Source organism: Morone saxatilis, unplaced genomic scaffold (assembly GCF_004916995.1).
Source record: "Morone saxatilis isolate NCDOM2014 unplaced genomic scaffold, NCSU_SB_2.0 Contig12, whole genome shotgun sequence".
Lineage (NCBI taxonomy): Eukaryota > Metazoa > Chordata > Actinopteri > Moronidae > Morone > Morone saxatilis.
In genome coordinates this window covers 21,232,512-21,251,255 of record NW_023339674.1, presented here as the reverse complement: position 1 = coordinate 21,251,255, position 18,744 = coordinate 21,232,512, and the positions used below count along the sequence as shown (strand labels likewise).

The 18,744-nt window shown below is 44.3% G+C and overlaps 1 protein-coding gene across 2 annotated transcripts in view; it reads right to left on the bottom strand.

The window, feature by feature from the left end:
- Positions 1-1,303: 1,303 nt before the first annotated feature.
- Positions 1,304-18,744, bottom strand: part of lnx1 (ligand of numb-protein X 1) — a 31,642-nt gene continuing 14,201 nt past the window's right edge. For both annotated transcript variants that reach the window (XM_035653904.1, XM_035653905.1), the window contains 9 exons: positions 12,143-12,390; positions 10,303-10,458; positions 8,043-8,251; positions 7,534-7,959; positions 6,402-6,536; positions 4,714-4,891; positions 3,358-3,604; positions 2,489-2,647; positions 1,304-2,325 (listed from right to left, as the gene is read on the bottom strand). In XM_035653904.1, the coding sequence (XP_035509797.1) occupies positions 2,190-2,325; positions 2,489-2,647; positions 3,358-3,604; positions 4,714-4,891; positions 6,402-6,536; positions 7,534-7,959; positions 8,043-8,251; positions 10,303-10,458; positions 12,143-12,390 (1,894 nt within the window). In that variant the 3' untranslated portion in view covers positions 1,304-2,189. The remainder of the gene's footprint in view (positions 2,326-2,488; positions 2,648-3,357; positions 3,605-4,713; positions 4,892-6,401; positions 6,537-7,533; positions 7,960-8,042; positions 8,252-10,302; positions 10,459-12,142; positions 12,391-18,744) is intronic.

Below are 18,744 nucleotides of genomic sequence, written 5' to 3'. Positions count from 1 at the left end.
TGCTTACTCCTTTTATTATGTTTGAAGACGTAATATTAAAATGTTATTTTCTATGGTGAAAAGTTATTATTCATTTGTAGTATCATAAAGGAAATTAATCTTGGGGCGCCTTTGGACTGTCCTTAAGGAACCCCAGCATGCAGCAGCTCTCACTATGGGAACAACTGCACTAGAGTCTTTAGTTGAAAACGCATGGGTTGCACCAAAATCAGTGATCAATCCCTCCTCTGTTGGGTGTAGGTTTAGTGAAATCAGCATATTCTCTCCACTGTCACCATGCCCCCGAATATAGGTTTGCATGCATGTGTTTTCAGAGGTCATACGAGGGGAGAGAAGATGTGAAGTAATGATCAGTGCCGTGGTCTCACAGGACTGCAGGTCTTACAGTGAATAATAGATTTTTTAGCTTAGAGGATACTGCAGCATGGCTGCTTGGCTTTAATGTAAAGGGCATGCTGTGACACTAGTGTTGGGCTCGCTGTTACTCAAAGTCTTGGCCAGGGGGGAAGCTGCAAAGGCTCAGGCAGGCAAGCAGCAGGCACTGTGGTTAAGGTTTTGGTCCCTTGAGTTCTGACTTATCTCTCCCCCAGTGGAGAAGAGGGAAAAGGCCAGCAGTCTCATTCCTGTGGGCCATGAGTTTTTTTTTTCCTTTGCATTATTTCCCAAAGAAAAAGCCTTGAGTTTCATCAATAGCAAATGGAAAAAATACACTGCATATGTGTATGGTATTTTTCAGTACGAAGGAACAAATGAGGCACAGGGACACTACGGAGCGACGGCACATGCGCCGCAGTTTTGAAAGATTCGGTGGAGGAAAAGAAGAACAGCATCAAGAAAGGAGGCACAGAGACAAAAACGAAGGATGGCGAAAATCATCATGCAGGTCTAACAGAGACACACACTCTCATACTCCCAATGAAAAAAACAGAACGAAAGGCAGATTTATAATGTGATTGTCATCTATGTCCTCAACAGCAGCAGTAGCAGCCGCAGGAGTCAGAGGGACAATGATGAGGACAGAGACAGTCAGAGTAGACACAAGCCCAAAAAGGCCAAAAAGAAATAAGGACAAGGAGTTCTCTGCTGACCAAGAGAGACAAATAAAATCTGACTGACTTTCAGTCTCTCAATATATAATGTAGATACTTACTGTATGTTTTGTCAGAAAAGAGTTTAATTAGATTTTATTAGTGAAAGAGATGAGATGTATATATTGTGTACAAAATGTTTATGTTGCATCAGCTTTTAGTGTTTTTGTTGAGCTGAAGTAAGGCTTTTAAGCATGGGTTTTCTCACACAACTCTCTTTTTCAAATGACTTTATTGATCATTTAACCAAATGTACCATCAGATATACTACACAGGCCGAAGCGTGACAGACAAAACCACAGAAGATGGGCCTCAGACCATCTACTGATACACAGAAACCAAGTCAGTTATTTTTTCTTAAAAGTAAGAAAATTAGTAAGGCCTCCACAATGTCACCTAATTAAATATTATTTTTTTAACATGTTATGAACACACTGATCCATTATTTTTTAATATATATTTTTATTGCCAGTGGTTTGATAATTTAGCCATAGCTTCTGAAATAAAAGAAAATAAAACTTCAACACAGACTACTACTTGGCAACGTGTCCTCAGGTCAATGGATGAAGATGACAACCACTGTCAGTACAAACAGAATGGAGCCTATATTTAAAGGCCATACCACAAACGAACAAAAGAAACGTATTACAAGTGCTTGGATCAGTTCTTTTTTTAGACACCCAACATTTACAGTAAAGAAATGTGAGTCCAACTTAACGCATACCCTAATATATAACTACTGGAATTGGCAACGTGTTTTGTCTCCTCTCGATCCACCCACCCCACTCACTGGGTGCTGTTCCAGAGAATGTCCTCTACACCGATAACGCCCAACATCCTAGTTAGAAGCGGCTCAGTCCTGGATCCTCCTAGTTCAGCGTTCTTGGAGGGGCAAGTTAACCTCTGGTAACAATCCAGTCTCATGTTTGTCCCTCTCCAAACTCCTGGCAAAGTCTCAGCTGTCCATCAGAAGTGAGATATCCATACAGCTACAGCACTATTCTAAGCTTCTCCCACACAGCAAGCTTAGGGTGGTCAGCCAGTCTAAAGCTCTGTCTTCCACATTCCTTGGTCAGTGCCATTGAATGTGCTGGAGCACTGCTACAGAAGGCTGCCCGGCCAGGAGACGATGGTCAGAGTGATTCTGCCCCGAAGCTCCTTGAGAAGGCGCACCAATGCTGTGTGGGTCATCCCCCACGTACTCTTCCCGTTCACCTCGAGCAAGATGTCCCCACACCTACAGAGAGCGAGATGGGCATTGAAAAAGCCTGCTTAAAGGAGGATTATGTAAATTAACATGGGAAACTAAAATAACATAAATAGTATAGTTTTTTTTTTTGATACTGGTCTAGAACATTGCGTTCATGGGCCATAATAAGTCATATAGATAAGCTGAATACCTTATCCTGCCATCGTTATAGGCTGGCGTCCCCTCCACGATGGAGCGGATGAAAAAGGATTGATTGCAGTTGACCTCCTCCTGACCTCCCACTATGCTGAAGCCCAGGCTGCCCGAAGTGCTCCGCCGCAGGACAATGTCTTTGCAGCAGTACAGATGCCTGCATGAGCCAAGGGAGAGATTAAAAACACTAATCTCTCAACTGCATCTTTAAATTATATATACTCTGCTGTATATCCATACTAAGTATGTGTGCAGTAGCTAGACTGCTGAAACCTCACAAGACAAAAGCCTGGCTTGCTCTTTGAATGAAGGTGTGACTTTTCCTCCCTAGAGATATCAAACACTGAGAATAGTTGGACTTCTGTATCAGTCTCATTGTGATAGCCCAGGGCTGAGGGAAAATTATATTCAAATCCTTATGGTTGCAGCACTGGTCTGCATTTACACAGTGACTCAGTATTTGGCTTTGACTCCTAATCAATGCACTGTTTGAGGAGAAACACATTTTATTTCACTATAAGCAGCAGCAGCAGTTGTTTATTGCCGTCAGCGCCCCGCCGTCCTCCTGACAATGCATTGTAGTAAGATAAATTCATATGTTACAATTCGAGGCAAAGTTTTTCATTCTCAGAAGTTCTGCAGATATAATAGTGGTGAATATTAAAGCTGAAAAGTTAGTTTCAAAGTATAATGAGCACTCTCTCCCCAGCTGGCACTGTCAAAATTTTAGTTAGCAGCAGCTGGCAGAGGTCACAAAGACCAGTGTGTGGGGGGGGGGTTTAAATTATACTGGGCTCAGACAAAAAGTAGTGGAAAAAGTAGAAAAATTGATATGGAGTGGAAACAGAGACATCAAGGGGGGCTCACCTGGGTAGCTGCAGCCATGACACCCACAGTGGGGAGTGATCGTCATTGGGCAGGGGGCTCTTGGTGCTGTCTGTAGGTGAGGGTGTGAGACAGGGCGGCAATGTGCACTCCTGCAGGCTGTCCTCTGGAGGACGCATCTCCAAGACCTTGAGCACAACGGGAGAGGAGGTGTTCTTCAAGTTGGCCACGGCTTCGCCTCGCGTCACCCCCGTCAAGTCCACCCCGTTCACATTTAGCAAGATGTCACCTGCGGGGAAGAGAGTGGACAAAACAGCTCATCCTCTGCCCGCGGGTTGCTGCCCTGATAAATGCTTTTTAAAAGACCTCACAGGACAGCGACTCATCATCTGCCTATTTAATATTCAACAACCTTCCTGCTACAACACAATGGGATGGAAACCAAGCGCCACCTGTGCTTTAAAAAGCCTCCTAGTGATGAAAGTGGTCCAAAGAAAAACAGACGGTCCAGCTTGCTAGTAAGCAGCTCAAAGGACACATTTGCCCTACGCGGATATGTAAATGAAAATGAATAGTCTATTAGAATACACAAACATCTTTCATAACCACACAAACAGAGACAGCTGCTGCTGCTGTGTCCCATATGAATACAGTAATGTGCACCTTGAACCATGCACAGGACAAACAGACTCAATTTACTTGTGTTTTTATTAAGTCTTTATGATACTATTATGTTCCGTCACATCTCACAAATAGAGCCTCAGACAGCGGGATTGAGTGTAATGACAGGCTTAATATCTTCATGTTTTAAGGTGCATGGGATGAAATCAGTAGTCGGAGCTCACTACCCTGCCTTCGACTGCATTATAAGCTATAGACTGCTACTATCACATCCAGTTATTTGTGTGCCGCTCCATGTTTTGGTCTATTTCAGAGCTGAGTGACTTCATATAACAAAATAATTAAGTATCCAACAAATTCTCCTTTGGAACACAATACGTCCTTAGTATTGCTATGCTAATGTTTGTTTGTGTTGTTGTTTAAGTGTGTTAGAGCCAATTTGCGGAGCACTGAACCACAGCAACAGCGCTGAGTTTTTCAGCTGGATGAATGAACTTCATAATGAAACATGAGTCTTAAGTGTTCATCAATCACTCCGTCTGTTATATACAAAGTATTCATCATCAAAGCCAAATCCACGACAGTCTGTCTGCCATAATGTGAGCTCCAGTAGACGACAACCTCGCAAAACAAATACTCCATCCACTAAATGAGCAATTATTTGCACGGAAGCTTTGAACATGACTTTCATTGTAATAAAAAATTAATAGTCTGATAATTATAAGATTGAGCGTGCCGGTAAGTAATGGAAAGAGACATCAGGGGATTCATTATTACCTTTGCGGATGGAGCCCTCCTGTCCCACCACACCGTCAGAGTCCACATTTGTGACGTAAATGGGGAGGTCCCACCCTCGGCTGGACATGCCACCCGCCACCGTCATACCCAGGGAGTCATACGGCTCCTTAGTCAGAGTAACTGTCTTCTCATAGCATGCAGGCTTCTGACAAGAGTCCTTGACATGGGGAAGAGGAGGGTAAATTAATAATGGAAAAGCAGTGGGGCTTCTCTTTCCCCAAAACCATGTACTACTTTATGTTCTACTGCCATGGTCGACATTCATAATTGATGTTGTCACAGTGGCGTCTTGGGTGTCTTTCTTTGTGTATCCACGTTCTTCTAAACACAATAACTCAAGACCAAACCTGATAGTAACTTAATTGTTACCCCAAGGGCACCTTCTATAGACTACATAATCTAATTGGATTTTTGAGCTACACATTAGCATATTAATAAGGACTGTTTTCTCTGGGACCTGAGATAGCCCCTTAATGGTAGGAGAGCTCAAATGAATACCACCCATGCTTTGCTATGGGAACAAGAGTCCAATGACATAGACATAGTTGCTAATTAATGAATGACCTCATTAGCATAACTGGCAATGTATAATATATGGCGGTTATTAAGATAGGACATCAGACAGCTCATGTGTCTCTTCACTTTGTGTCCATGGTGGATGTAAAGAAACTGATTTATTCGTAGACGTCGTGATGTGCGATTTGGTTTGGTGATCGAGGCTGTGTGTGGGATAAAGTGAGGGAGATTTTATTTATGGCGAGTGTGTTTGTGTGTCAGATTGGGGGAGAGCGAGGGAGGGTGGAGTAGTAATGAATAACACATGGACACATTGAGGTTGATGGGATGTAGCTTGTGCTGCGTCGCTAATGTGCTGCATTCACACATTTCTGCTGCGCTCACGGGAGGAGATCACTTGTGGTCACATGACTGACCCCAGGGCACAGCACTGACTATAGCCGTGTGAACACTCTCCACACCTACACAATACACTGTGGGTTGTGTATTGTACACTACTGCGAGGTGTGCTACGTGTGGAAATATAATATGACGTAGGGTTTTTTGCATTTTTTTTTTTTTTTCAAAATGGAGACTTCCCATCAGTGGTAGAGACTCTTTTTACTCACATGGCATACTTCCTACAAAAAAGTAACTAACTCAGTCATAACCAACTTAATTAGACTAAATATGAAGCTACAGCCAGCTGCCTGTTAGAAAAAAAATGGAAGTAAAGGGAAACCGCTTTCTGCTCTGTCTGAAGGTAATACCAGCACCTCTAAAAATAAAATGCAAATAAAAAATAAGGCGAAGCTGTTATAGATCATGTATCATTAAAATTGATCATTATTAGAAGAAGAGGTATCACTAGGTTCAGTAAGGAACTGGTAAAAGTCTTTCAGGGAGGGATGGTGGAAGTGGCTGTTTTTTTGTGTGGTGAAAAAAAAAATGAAAAGATGATGTGGATGCAACAATCCTCTGAGAGGGGAACGTCTGCCTGCTGTACTGCTTGAATGACATGCTCAGCTTTGATGGGAGAATAATACCTCCATGGATCATTTGCACCTGAAAGGGAATATTTATCATGGGAAAGGGAGATGGAGGAACAAAGCTACTCTCTGTGTATTGGTACTGTGTGTTTGTGTGTGTGTGTGTGTGTGTGTGCAGCTCACCAGTAGTGTTTGTTCTATATCCACTGGGGAATATGGTGGGGGACCGTCCATGCCCCACGGAGCTTCTTGTAAGATGTCCGGGGTAGGCAGGCAAATCTGACGAGACACTATGAAGTGGACGCCCTCCTCACTAGCCTGGAGGACATTAAGAGACAACACAACGTTTAGACATGAGTTGCAAATGATGCTAAGACAATAGACATTTTTTTTCCATTAAATTTAAGGCCACAGCCAAAAGCTGGTTAGCCTATCTTAACACAAAGACTGGAAACGGCTAGCCAGGATTTATCCAACGGTATCAAAATCTGTCTACCAAAACATGTAATATATGTGTGTTTTTCTATCTGCGTGAACCCCCCATTAAGGAGACATTCACAATAAAACCATAGTCAGTCGTTCAAATTCACTGCCACCTAGTAGTAATCTATTTAAGCCTCTCTCTCAAACTCTTACTTCTGAACTGCCAATCCAACTACACTCATTCACACATTCACATACAAGTGGTCCAACAGACACACAGACTGACTGCTTCCCTCTCCCCCCAACTCATTCCTCTGAGCTTTCCCTTGGTCTCTGTACCACAGAGCTGACTCCTGAATTAGCCAGTCCAGCCCATTATTGCCTTAATTGGACTAATTTAATTTCTTCCCTGCCAGTTCTTAATCTCTGACAGAAAGTGCCTGCTCTGAGAGGCCATGTTGGCTCCACAGAGACCCAGAAGAGCCAGGCAGACTGCCTAGACAGGAACTTCGGGCCCAGAGACCCTGCATAGTCAGCCACAAACACACTGCAATTAACCACGATTAACCACAAACACACCACCATTGACTGGCATCAACCAGGAACCAGAGGCGGCCGCATGGCCCCGTCCATTAGGGAATCACCACAATTAAATACTATTAACAGCAGTGAGTGCAGACACAACAGCACAGCACAGCACAACACAATTAGCCTCAATCACCACAATTATCTTTAATACCTCAGGGACCCGGAGTAAGAACAGAACACAGTTGTTTATGGTCTGTAACAACATGTAGACTCATTTGACCGTCACAATTGAACTCTCTATAAACTGCTAAGACCTGCTATCTTAGTTAAATCAATCAGTTTAAAGAAAGACCTGCTGACTGACCTGGATAAGCAGAGCTGCATGTTCCGGCGCGCCATAACGTAGATCGTGGCCATTGATGGCCAGCACGCGGTCGCCAACACACAACTGTCCGTCGCGTGCTGCCAGGCCGCCCTCCAGAAGGTGAAAGATATAAACTCCGTGCTCCTCCGGCCGCCTCACTAGCTTAATGCCCAGCTGTTCATCTGGAGTGTTTTTATTCAGGACCACATGGATGCTATCATCCCTTAAGGGATGGTGGGGCCCGTGAGATGGGTGGCCCCCGGCGACATCGTGGCCATGCCCGTGGCCGTGTGGGTGGCTGTGGGAATGTGAGCGGTAGCGATGGTGCTGTTCTCTGAGCACGGTTAGCCGGAGGAGTTGGCAGGGCTGTTTGAGGGTTGCCACAGCGTAGCAGTGGGGTACGTTGCTGATGTCAATGCCATTCACCTGAGAGGGCAAACAGCGGTGGAATTTAAAACGGGACTTACAACTCTCCTACTGATTTGTGAAACGACTTTTTACTTTGATACCTTCAGGATCATGTCCCCAGGCAGCAAGCGTCCATCCCGGGCAATGACCCCTTCTCTGTAGATGTCCTGGATGAGGATGCGAACCAAGGGGGTCTCATTGCCACCGACAATGCTGATGGCCAGTGGTTCTGAGGGTTCCACCCGCGTGATCTTAATACTGGTGAGTTCACCGTCGGGGATCAGGTGATGCAGCTGAGGAAGAGCCAGCACTAAGGGAGAAGGGGGTGGAGAAGATAAAGGGCTGAGTTTAGTTATGAATGTACTGTACAATGGCAAGAAAAACCTAACTTGACTAACTGCCAAATAAAACAGAGGGGGAGGTGGGAGAAAGAGAGACACTTCGAGGGAGAACGAGTGTAGGACCGTGGTGGAGCGGTTTAGCAGTGGAACCAGCTGTCTCTACTCCCTCAGGTTACTAAAACAAACTTGTACAAGCCAAGAGGGAAAATTTACTTGGCTGATCATCCTTCTCGATGTTTGTATCATTAGTCACATACATCTGTAGCAAGTATGCTTGGGAAAACCCTCAATTTCAAATCTCCACAAGGTTATTGTTTGGGCGGGGATGCAAGTACAGTTATAATACGCACAAACTTTGCACATATTCCAACCATTGCACGGTGAAACTGCAAATCAAAAAGGTCATATATCTTCTAGTTTTTCTTGAAAGAAGTAAAAGGAATCTGCCCAATGGGTGTCACAAAAGTATGAATTCCAAACAACAGTGAATGCAGAGTTTTAGTTTTAGCCAAATAATAGGATTTATATGCATATAAACCTTATTTAACATTTCCAAGGAATAAGTACTGCTAGTTTTCTCTCATTCCATTTTGAAAGCTTCCTTCCCCTCATGCCCAGTGACGAATTACACTTAAGAGCAGAATGACACATCCTGGACTGGACTGTGTAAAGGTGGGTGGGGATCTTTGGTGACTATTTTGGCTGACAGCCTTGGCCAAGAAATGACAGAGGAAGATGTATTCCTCATCATATTTCTTTTTCTTTGGTTATGAAAAATGTCTCCCTCTCCTTATCCCTCAGTGGGCTGCCTCTCTCTGTGTCTCCAGCTCCGTAGGCTCAGTCATTCTTTCTACTCACGCTGCACTTTCTCCATTCCAAAGTCAATATTTTGTCGTTATCGCAGCAGATTGCTTCCAGGGTGGAGACCACATTAACACAGAGACCTGCAGCTATTATGTAACCCTTCCTTCTCTCCATCACACATCCTTTCAACCTGTCTTTCTTCATCCCGTCAGTTCTTTTTTTTCTGTCCACTTCTCCATCCATGGGGACATTATGCCTTTATTTGTTTCCCTATCTCCAGTGTCTTTTTCTGTATCTCTCGCTTCCGTCCATTTGTTCTGTATGGATCTCTCTCTACTTCACTCTTCCATCCTCTCCGTCTATCTTTGTCTCTCCAGCGGCAGGCAATGAATATTTAATCTATTCTCTCAGCCTCCTCGGTGATGGCCTTAGAGAATAATCTGGTCCCTGATCATTTGTCATCCTTCATTCTTACGCAATACCACATTCATTCTCCTCTTCCCTTAACGCTGCAGTTCTGCTTCAACATTATGCTCTCTTATGGTTGACTATATTTCCTCCACTTAACTATCACGAGCGTCAGGCTGTGGATACTACACTGAATATCTTTAGAGCAGATTTTCTTTACGACATAACATCTAGTGGATCTACCATGTCAAGAACACCGCTCTCCCCGGGGACTACTCCATCAAGTTGGTGCAAATCTGTTGACCCTGGCTGTGTAGGAGGGAGAAGGACAGGAGGAGGGGTTGCAGAGTTGGTGGGGAAGGAGATGGAGAAGGAGAAGATTGGGAGGAGGAGAATGAGATGAAGGAGGAGAAGAGGTGGAGGACGTCAGCAGCCTCGTATCCAGTGACCTCCCCGATCCCAACCAGGTCCAAAGTGCCTCAGGCTACCACTCTCCCTCCTGATCCGTCTCTAGTGATGCACCAGTGGACTTATGCAATCTGCAGCTGAATTATTAAAGAAACATATGCTGTTACACTGTGGACTCCCAGCCGTGTCACCCGCCTCGTACAGCTGAGGGAACATCGCAAATACACACATTTGGAAGCACGGACACAGGTTGGGCCCTCTCTCTGGAGACCTCTTCAGAGAATCATAAAGTGCAAATGCAGCAGTGACATCATACAAGCGGGGCAACACAGAATGCACAACACAAGCACACAAAACTTCAAAAGGAACAAAGACAAGATATGCAGGTCCTGATCCATACCTTCCTGTGGCACGCTGGAGTTCCTGGCATTGTCCCTCTCCTCAGACGTCTCATTGCTCACTGCGTTGCCACTCTTGGTCCTCCGCAGGACACTAAACGCCCGGTTCAACCTCCTGAAGGAACGGCTCCTCACTGAAGATCGGTCAAAGTTTCTGACTGCAAAGGAGAAAGGGGAGAAAGAGAGGCACTTTATAGATTACCTCACCCTCAACATGCCCGGACATGTCTGAATCTGCCTCCCCACAGCCAATCAGATGCCTCCTCCAGGTTTAGAGTTAGGCTTAGTGTTTGAGATCTGTATTGATGTGTTGCCATAGGTACTGGTGAGAAGATAAAATACATGTACGATCTGCTTTGTGATATCCATGAGTTTCAAGGCTTACCAGATGCCAAAATACAGTGCTTTGCAATGCTATGAAACAAGTTTTTAAAACTGTACTAAGTTTTCAGCAACCATTTCCCCCTTTAACTTGATGATAAAAAAAGAGTAGAATTACATGCATTTTACCAAGTATTTGATTGCCCAGTGTAATTGCTGGATTAAATTGCATTGTATCAAGTATCCTTCAGAGTTTTTGATCATAACCGATGAAAATACATTTATTGTTTTTCATACATTCATTCTTACACAGGAAGTAAACATAACTTAGTTAAAAAGAAGACACAGTGCACCTTGAAGTCAAAAGTTTTTTTTCCAGAGCCCTCTGTTCACCTGTGTCACTGCAGTGGTCTCACTGAAATTAATGAAGGGACTGTGTTTTTGCCTCCGGTCCATTCCTTTCTTCCGATGTTTATTTGTTGAGTTTCTTTCAACCGGTGGCTCTTTAATTAATAAACCCAATCTGTGTATAGTTACATGGTTGCATAACAGCAGTGATGTAACAAACCATCGACTCTAGTGACCGCATCCAAAATAAACGCTCCCGGAGAGAATGTTGTCTGGTACTATGCTTTTCTTAGAAAAAGACAGACAGGTTACAGGAGGCTGTAGTGGAGAAGCAGCAGCCCCAGCCTGGCTGCATGGGGCAGCGAGCCTCTGCAGCGCCCCTCCCTTCCTCTCTCTGCGGGCCCGGGGAGATGCGAGGGCTCCTGACAGCCACATTATTCTTTAAAAGCGCCAGCCGCTTCTGGAGCTGACAGCTTGTTCAGCAGTAGTGGCGCTTGTGGTGGGCGCTCAGCCGGCCGGGCTTAAAGTGCTGGTGCAGCGTCATTTGGTGTCCCCACTGCCTGTGCGCTCATGTTAGGGGGTGGGGAGAGGGATGGAGGGGCAGAAAGGAACACTCGTGACTGCTTCCTGGTTTCACAGGTGGGAGAAATGGAGTGAGAGGGGTGTTCACGTCATTGGGCATTAACACACACTTGCATCAGCTATATTTAACCCACCTCTCCTTCCATTTCTCCTTGACTGCATAATGTACCTGCCCTCGCAGTGACTTTCTCTCTCTGTTTCTCAACTGTTTTCCACAATGAGATTTTATGGATTGGTGGGAAAAAAAACAAGGCAGTGGAGCTAATTGGCTAATAGGATTTCTATCAGAGATCATTAGGGAGTACAAAGACTCTATTCAAGGTTGAACGAGCACCTTGGTTATACGTTGCAAGCCTGCAGGTGTAAATGTATGTATGATGTAGATCGCTGGCATCTGGTTTTGACTGGAAGACTATGTAACTGTGACTAGAGAGCTCTCTACTCTCTATTGATTTTCAATCTGTCATTCTGGCAAACACGCAAACACTCCCTCTGGCTCTCTCTCACTCTCTCATTGGGTAACTTCTGGATAACGTCATGCAGGACTGAACATGACCACACACAAACATCCTTTCGCCCACTCACACTCACTCTTCTTGGTGCTGCTGCGAGCAGCCAGACTGGTCGTGCTGCCTGACTGACTGTTGTCCTCCATGCTGGGGTCGAAGGCGGGGTTGACCAGACCGGGTTCGTCTGACAGGAGCGCCACGGCGGCAGAGGTGGGGCCGTCATTGGGCAGCGTGGCGATGGTGAGTTCTGATGTGCTGTCTGTGCATTCGCCCTCCTGCGAGCGTCGCTTCCTGTCCGCTGAGAGCCCATAGTGAGAGGCCCCTTTACACCTGCACACGTGGGGGCAAAAGGTCAGTCTTAAACTCAGATTACCTGGTGCAAATATTGATGGACATATTGATGAAATGATGACAGTGATGGTCTGACAGAGGATGCACAAATTCTACACAATCACTTATTATGGTGGAGTGAAAGTCACACAAAGACTGCTTATCTGACCTCAACACTCAAACAGCACCTCTCTGAGACACTGCACAACCTGTACAATAACAACAAATATTGTGGCAGAATATATTTCTTGGTGCTCTAACTTACAATGTATGCACATCTCTGAGAATGTACCAGAAATGTCATACTTCATAAAGAAGAAAAAAATACATTTCTGTTGCCTGAACACCGTATTTGTGACAGTATCACATGTAGGATGGGTTTTCTCTGTGGCTGTGAGTGGGAGCATCCATGACAGATGATTGAACGCAAATGTAAGAAAACACCCGTTAGAGAGGAGAAAGGTTGGGTAACTGACACAGCATTTGAATATAAAACAGAGATTGTCTGTCTCTATGCTGTTTTTCTCAAAAACAAATCTAATTCCTAAGTTCCAGATGTCTCCTCCCTGTCAACAACACCACAACCACAGCACATTTACAGTCACACTCACAAATACACAGATACACACCCATGTACACACTCGTGCACATACTATGCTACATGCCATAAAAGGCTTTTCACACTGACATTATTAAATTGGGAATGTTTGTGTGTGAATTAAAGATATCCCAACAGAGTAGCGTGTTGTATTGTTGGAGAATTTCTCTCCATCTGTAAGCCATAAAGGTTTTGAGCTGACGCTTCATCAGAGGCAGGAATAACACTGGCTTGTCTCTCCGGTTGTCTCTGCGGAGCCATCAGCACAAACATTAACTGGGTTTTAATGAGCTGGATCAAACCCAGGCTCCACTTCAACAGTAGCTCAGAAAAACAAGAGGAGCGGCATCCATTCTCCTGTGCTGTAAGATGGGCTGGGTACCACTGGATCTTACATGCAGGATATTAAGCCAAAAAGGTGGGGTTGAGGAAAAGCAAGGTAAAATGGTGGCTATCAATGCAGAGTCACAAAAGAAACAAGATTACATGCTGGTGAGCCATTTGAGCCCAGGGAGGCCATTGCACCCCTTGGGGCACCACATCACTAGAAGCAGCATTTTGTCTCAATAACAGGGCTGTCAGTGTGGGTCATGCACTCTGTCTATATTTCACAGGGAAAATCATTTCATCCTGAGGTGGGTTCTATATCTCACTTGTAGCCAAGAGACACACAGTTAGATATAGCATTACACAAAGCTGAAGTACCTATTGATCCCACTCTGAGCTCTGTGACATAACACTGTGATACAGTGCATGTGTCTCTGCATGTGTGTGTATCTGTATTACCTGTGTGTGGGCAGTGCAGTTATTCTTGTTCATTCAGTTAGTAAACTGAACGCTATCAAGCATGTCCGTGCAGCAACATACCACTTAACTGAGTGAAGTGGTTGAACAGAGCAATATTTCAATGCTGCCGTCTTGAGGGGGCAGAAGCTTCCCTCGTGTCACTCACTATCAATTAGAAGAATTAAAGCTGTACGCAGTTTGAGAATACTACTGGTACATATATAACTATATCTTAACTATATATAACACATTTTTTTAAAGAATAGTAGCTCCCCAAACAAATATCTGTGTGCTTAAATATGCATCTAAGTTGTATTACCTTTTATTCACCTTAACAGTGAAAATATCACAGAATAACCCATTCATGTTAATATAAAATATGATTTACTTGAGTGAAGATTTTATTGTCAACTGGCCACAACCGAATAATATTTCTAATCTCTCCCAACCACAGAAAATGTGCTGTTTTTTATTAACCATGCATGACTCCAAGAATGGCAACCGGTGGTCTGTCGGCCCATTACTTCGGTCTGGACAGAAATATTCTCATATCAGAGGAAAAAATAATTGCATATTGAAAGAGAGATACTGATAAAAAAAAGAGTCATTACTTATTACTATGAGTCATACTCATTGTCAACCCAGCTTACAGGCCATGTAGTTCTAGAAACTTAATTTGGCTTTCAGAGAAACCACACATCCTTGTAGGTTGGTAGAAGATTTCCCATTAGCATGAGGTTGACATTTTTAGGTTTTAAATAAAACTCTTGGATGAATTGCCATTACATTTACTAAAGATATTGAAGTTTCCTAGAGAACAAATGTTAAAGTTACTTTGCTGGTCCGTAAAAATTCTGTTTGCACAATTCTTTGGTTTGCGAGTCTTACTTAGCCAATGTTAGCATGCTAACGTGCTAAACTAAGACCAACAGTATGTATCATGAACGTCATTAAATTAGCATTGTGAGCATGTTATCACGCTGACATTAGCATTAGCTCAGAAACACCATTGTGCCACAGCCTTACATAATTGCTAGCTTGGCTGTAGACTTTTAATCTTGTTCAGATTTCAACAGTCTCTCCAGTTTACAGATAGATACAATAACAATCTCTTAACTAAAAACACATTACAAATTCCAGCTCTAATTGTCCTTATTGTTACACAACTTAGAGCTGCTGTGACCATTCCTGTGAAACAATGTCCTCGTTAACTTTAATTTCTCCCAGCTGGTCTTCATCTATATATAGATTCACTCCCTTCCATAGTCTTCTGTAGAAGCTCCGACTGTAGACGCTTGACTGAACATTTGCTTCCTTTTTGTTTCCACACACACACACACACACACACACATTTGATAGGCTCGCTTGTATAGGACGTCTGGCTCCAGCTGACTATATGGAATTGAAGCCTTGGACAACATTCCCCTGTTTCAGCATGGGTAGGGGAAAATGAAAAACCACAGTCAGTGGAGATGGGCAAATACCGTTGAATACAGGTTCATTCAGTTACATAAATCTTACAGACCACCCAAATCTGAGCAAAATATCTGTCCAAGTATTAATGAATGCAAGCTACACACATAATTTGAGTAGGGAAGATCTTAAGGGGTTCATTTCTAGTAAATGTACTGGGCTTCTGGAGCTCAGACACAGAGGATAAAAAAAACAAAGAAAAATATATTTAGAGCTGTCACAGGGAACAAAGTTTTTGTTCCAGTCCTAGAAACATAAAGGCCATCACGACTCAGAGTCTCTGTGGCAGCAGCACACAGCCATTGTTTAGAGTGTGGCTGGTTTATTAAAGGCTTTGTCTCCCGTTAATTAAAACCTCCTTCCTCCAGGGCACAAGAGTTGCCTTAAAAGTGTGGCCATATCTCACATGCTTAGAGTTTTAATGTCTGCCTTTGAATGTTAGGGCCACGGTCTGTACTGTCTGAGGTTAAAGGCAGGGAAGCATGACAGAAACCCCTTGTCTCTCTCACCAGGGTGGTCCTGGAGTTTCAGAGCCAAGGTAAGCGGGCCAATTAAGTCTGGTACACTGGAGAGGTGCAGTGCATCGAGGGAGGTATTCTTGCAAAGACATCCACATACACACACTTTCCCTCCTTATTTTCTTTCTTCTTTTCTCGTAAACAAACGTCCTTTATGTGTATAATGATGGAACTTTGAGCGCTCACGCGAAGTGGCTCGTTTCTCTTAAAACACCATTTTTCGGGGGGATGATCACTTAGCTTAGAGGTTGCTCATTAGCGCGGCAGTATCCGTGTCTCGGTCAGCACTGCCTCAGTTATCACATCATCTCTCTAAACCCCTCTCTAAATCTGCGGTGAGATAAGGAGCGAAGACGCCAAAACATCCTCAGTACTCTCCCCTCCTCACTTATCCTCCTACTCCTACTTTCCCTCCGCTCTCTCCGGCGCAGTAACAATTACCCATGATGCTTTCGGTGACACGGTGGTCGTGCTGAAGCGCCCTGGCTGTGACACAAACAGCCCCAGTCTTGTGATGTGAAATAAACACCAGCTCACAACTCATCAAAGCCTGTGAGATTCTCCAATCCTCTTTAGGGGTGAGTGGATTATCCTTCCTAACCCAAATACTCTCTCCGCTCCCTGACTGCCACGGACAATCGTGTTGGGCCACACTCCGGCGAATTACCTCCGCTGAGGTGACAATTCCAGGTCAGGCAGTCAAATACAGAAACTGGAATGCGTCTTGGTGCATATTTTCTCATGCAGCCGGCGTGTAATCATGCAAATGGTTTGGATTTTAAAACAGTTTATTCATAAACTCATTTTACGTCTGTGGGTGTACAGCCGGCCTGACCTGCGTATGACCTACAAGTTTGACTAATTTTGCTCAGTTGAGCTCTTTCTCTTCTTCTTGCTTCCTTATTAATCTGAAAGCAGCAGCAGGCAGTTGTTCCTGACACGCTCCGACTCCGGCAGACAACTTTACTGATGCAACTGATGTTCTTGAAAATACACCTGCGACACCTAACTTGTAAGAACCCGGGAGAAAAGGAGAGATTCTCCGGTTGCACCGTGAGCTCTGAGCTAGCCTGCAGGTTTTTCTCACTGAAGAATGTGTGGAATAAAACAAGCGTGCGTATGTGTGATATATGGATGTTTCCACGTGTGACAAAGAATGTGATAGAAGTGACAGCATGTGTGTTGAGTTTGTGTTTATTCTTGGAGCACTAATGAATATGGGAATGCTCAAACGCTGTTGGCGCAATATTTAGCAACTTCTTAGTCGCCCACTGATATATCGGTTTAGAGCACAGAAACATTGTCTATGCCAGATCGTGAGCTAAAAACGGTTTTTAATTTATTCAACAAAGAACAAACTAAATTTACCAAAAAGTTCAAAAGCCAGGGAGGCATATATGCTATCCCCTTCACTACCAAATTTCCTGTCACTCACTTGCAAACAATGCTCGGGAAATCATCTGTAAAACCCATAAATGTTTTTAGGATTTATGCTTTACTCAACATCTACTCCAGCTGATTCAGGGATCGCACTCCTGAGAGAAAACTGTCTATCCATAACAGCTGTTGGATAAGACTCATCAAGGAGTGCTTCGCTTTAGACCAGACTGAGCTGGGTAAGCACCTGTGGCTGTAACACGCACACACACACACAAAGTAGCCAAACAAGAATGCTGGTGCACTATGGGGAGGGGTGGAGGTCATTAATTGAATTTATGTTGATAAAGGCTTGAATTAAACATTTTTCCTTGATTAGATTAGTATATCAATTACTCCTTTATCACACACTCAGGCCACATGCCAAACACATAAAGTAAAGTTTGATTGGGAGGGAATAGACAGAATGATAGATAGATACATAGAGAGAGAGAGGAGAGAGCGACATAAAGACAGACAGAGTAATCCAGTTAATGATGAACTAGAGGAGTGTTAATCAGAGGATGCGCTGGTGTGTTGATTGGATCCGCCTGCTGTGAGGGGTAATCCCATCTGCTGCGCGAGGAGGGGGTGAGACCGCAGCTAGAGGGGACAGTTGCTGCAGTGGGAGGACATTTTTGGCTAAGCTTGTTTCCAAAGACAGAACTGCTAAATTGAAGTAGGAGGCGAGGTTTAGTTGGGTGTGACTTCTTACAGCCTTTGAAGATGAATGCATGCAGAAACCAAAAGTGAACGTGTACAACAGCCCACACAGCACATAAATCCTGTCTTTGTGTTGCAACTTTCCTTTGTGCTCCTGTGCAGTGAGCGGTGGATCGGCAGGTTTGGCATGCTTAATTCATCCGTGTGTTTACGAGTGCAGAGGCCTCTCGGGCCAGCACTGTCGGCCGAGTCAGCCTGTTAGTAACGGCCCAAACTCTTGACTCATGCTTTTTCAACCAATCAATATGTACGATCATCAGTCGGGCCCTGACCTCATGATCAGGGCTGGAAGGACATTTATGCAGCATTTACTGTGTCAGTATCTAGTTTCAACCAAGAGTTCAATCTCGCTCTTAATGTCAGCAGAGAAGAAGAGCACAGCAAGTACTAGAACTGATTTATTCTCCGCTCACTGATGGAGCTGGATCTCAGCTTACTAATACACCTCACATATGTCCACCTCAACAGTAACTGTTTTCCAGCCCTGCAGTCAAATACTATGTATACATTTCTCTCACTGAAGTCCAACTGTAATTCCCTCCACACTACAGTACATGAACATAGAGAATCCCCACTAGGCTGCTGTCCCACATTGCTCTTGGCACCTTTTAGCCTATATTTCTCACTCTATGCCACGCTAGCCCTTGGCAGTGTCCTGTTTTTCCCTACCTCCACGTGCCATGGTACAACTGCCTGAAATACCGCCAGCACTGATCGGCCCAGCCCAAAGCCCTGGCACTCAGCGGGGCACTGTTCACGTGAGAGATTACCTCTACACTTCTCTCCTCTCTGCTGTCATTTACACTGGGCTGGCTCCTTGCTCTGCAGGGCCGCTCATAT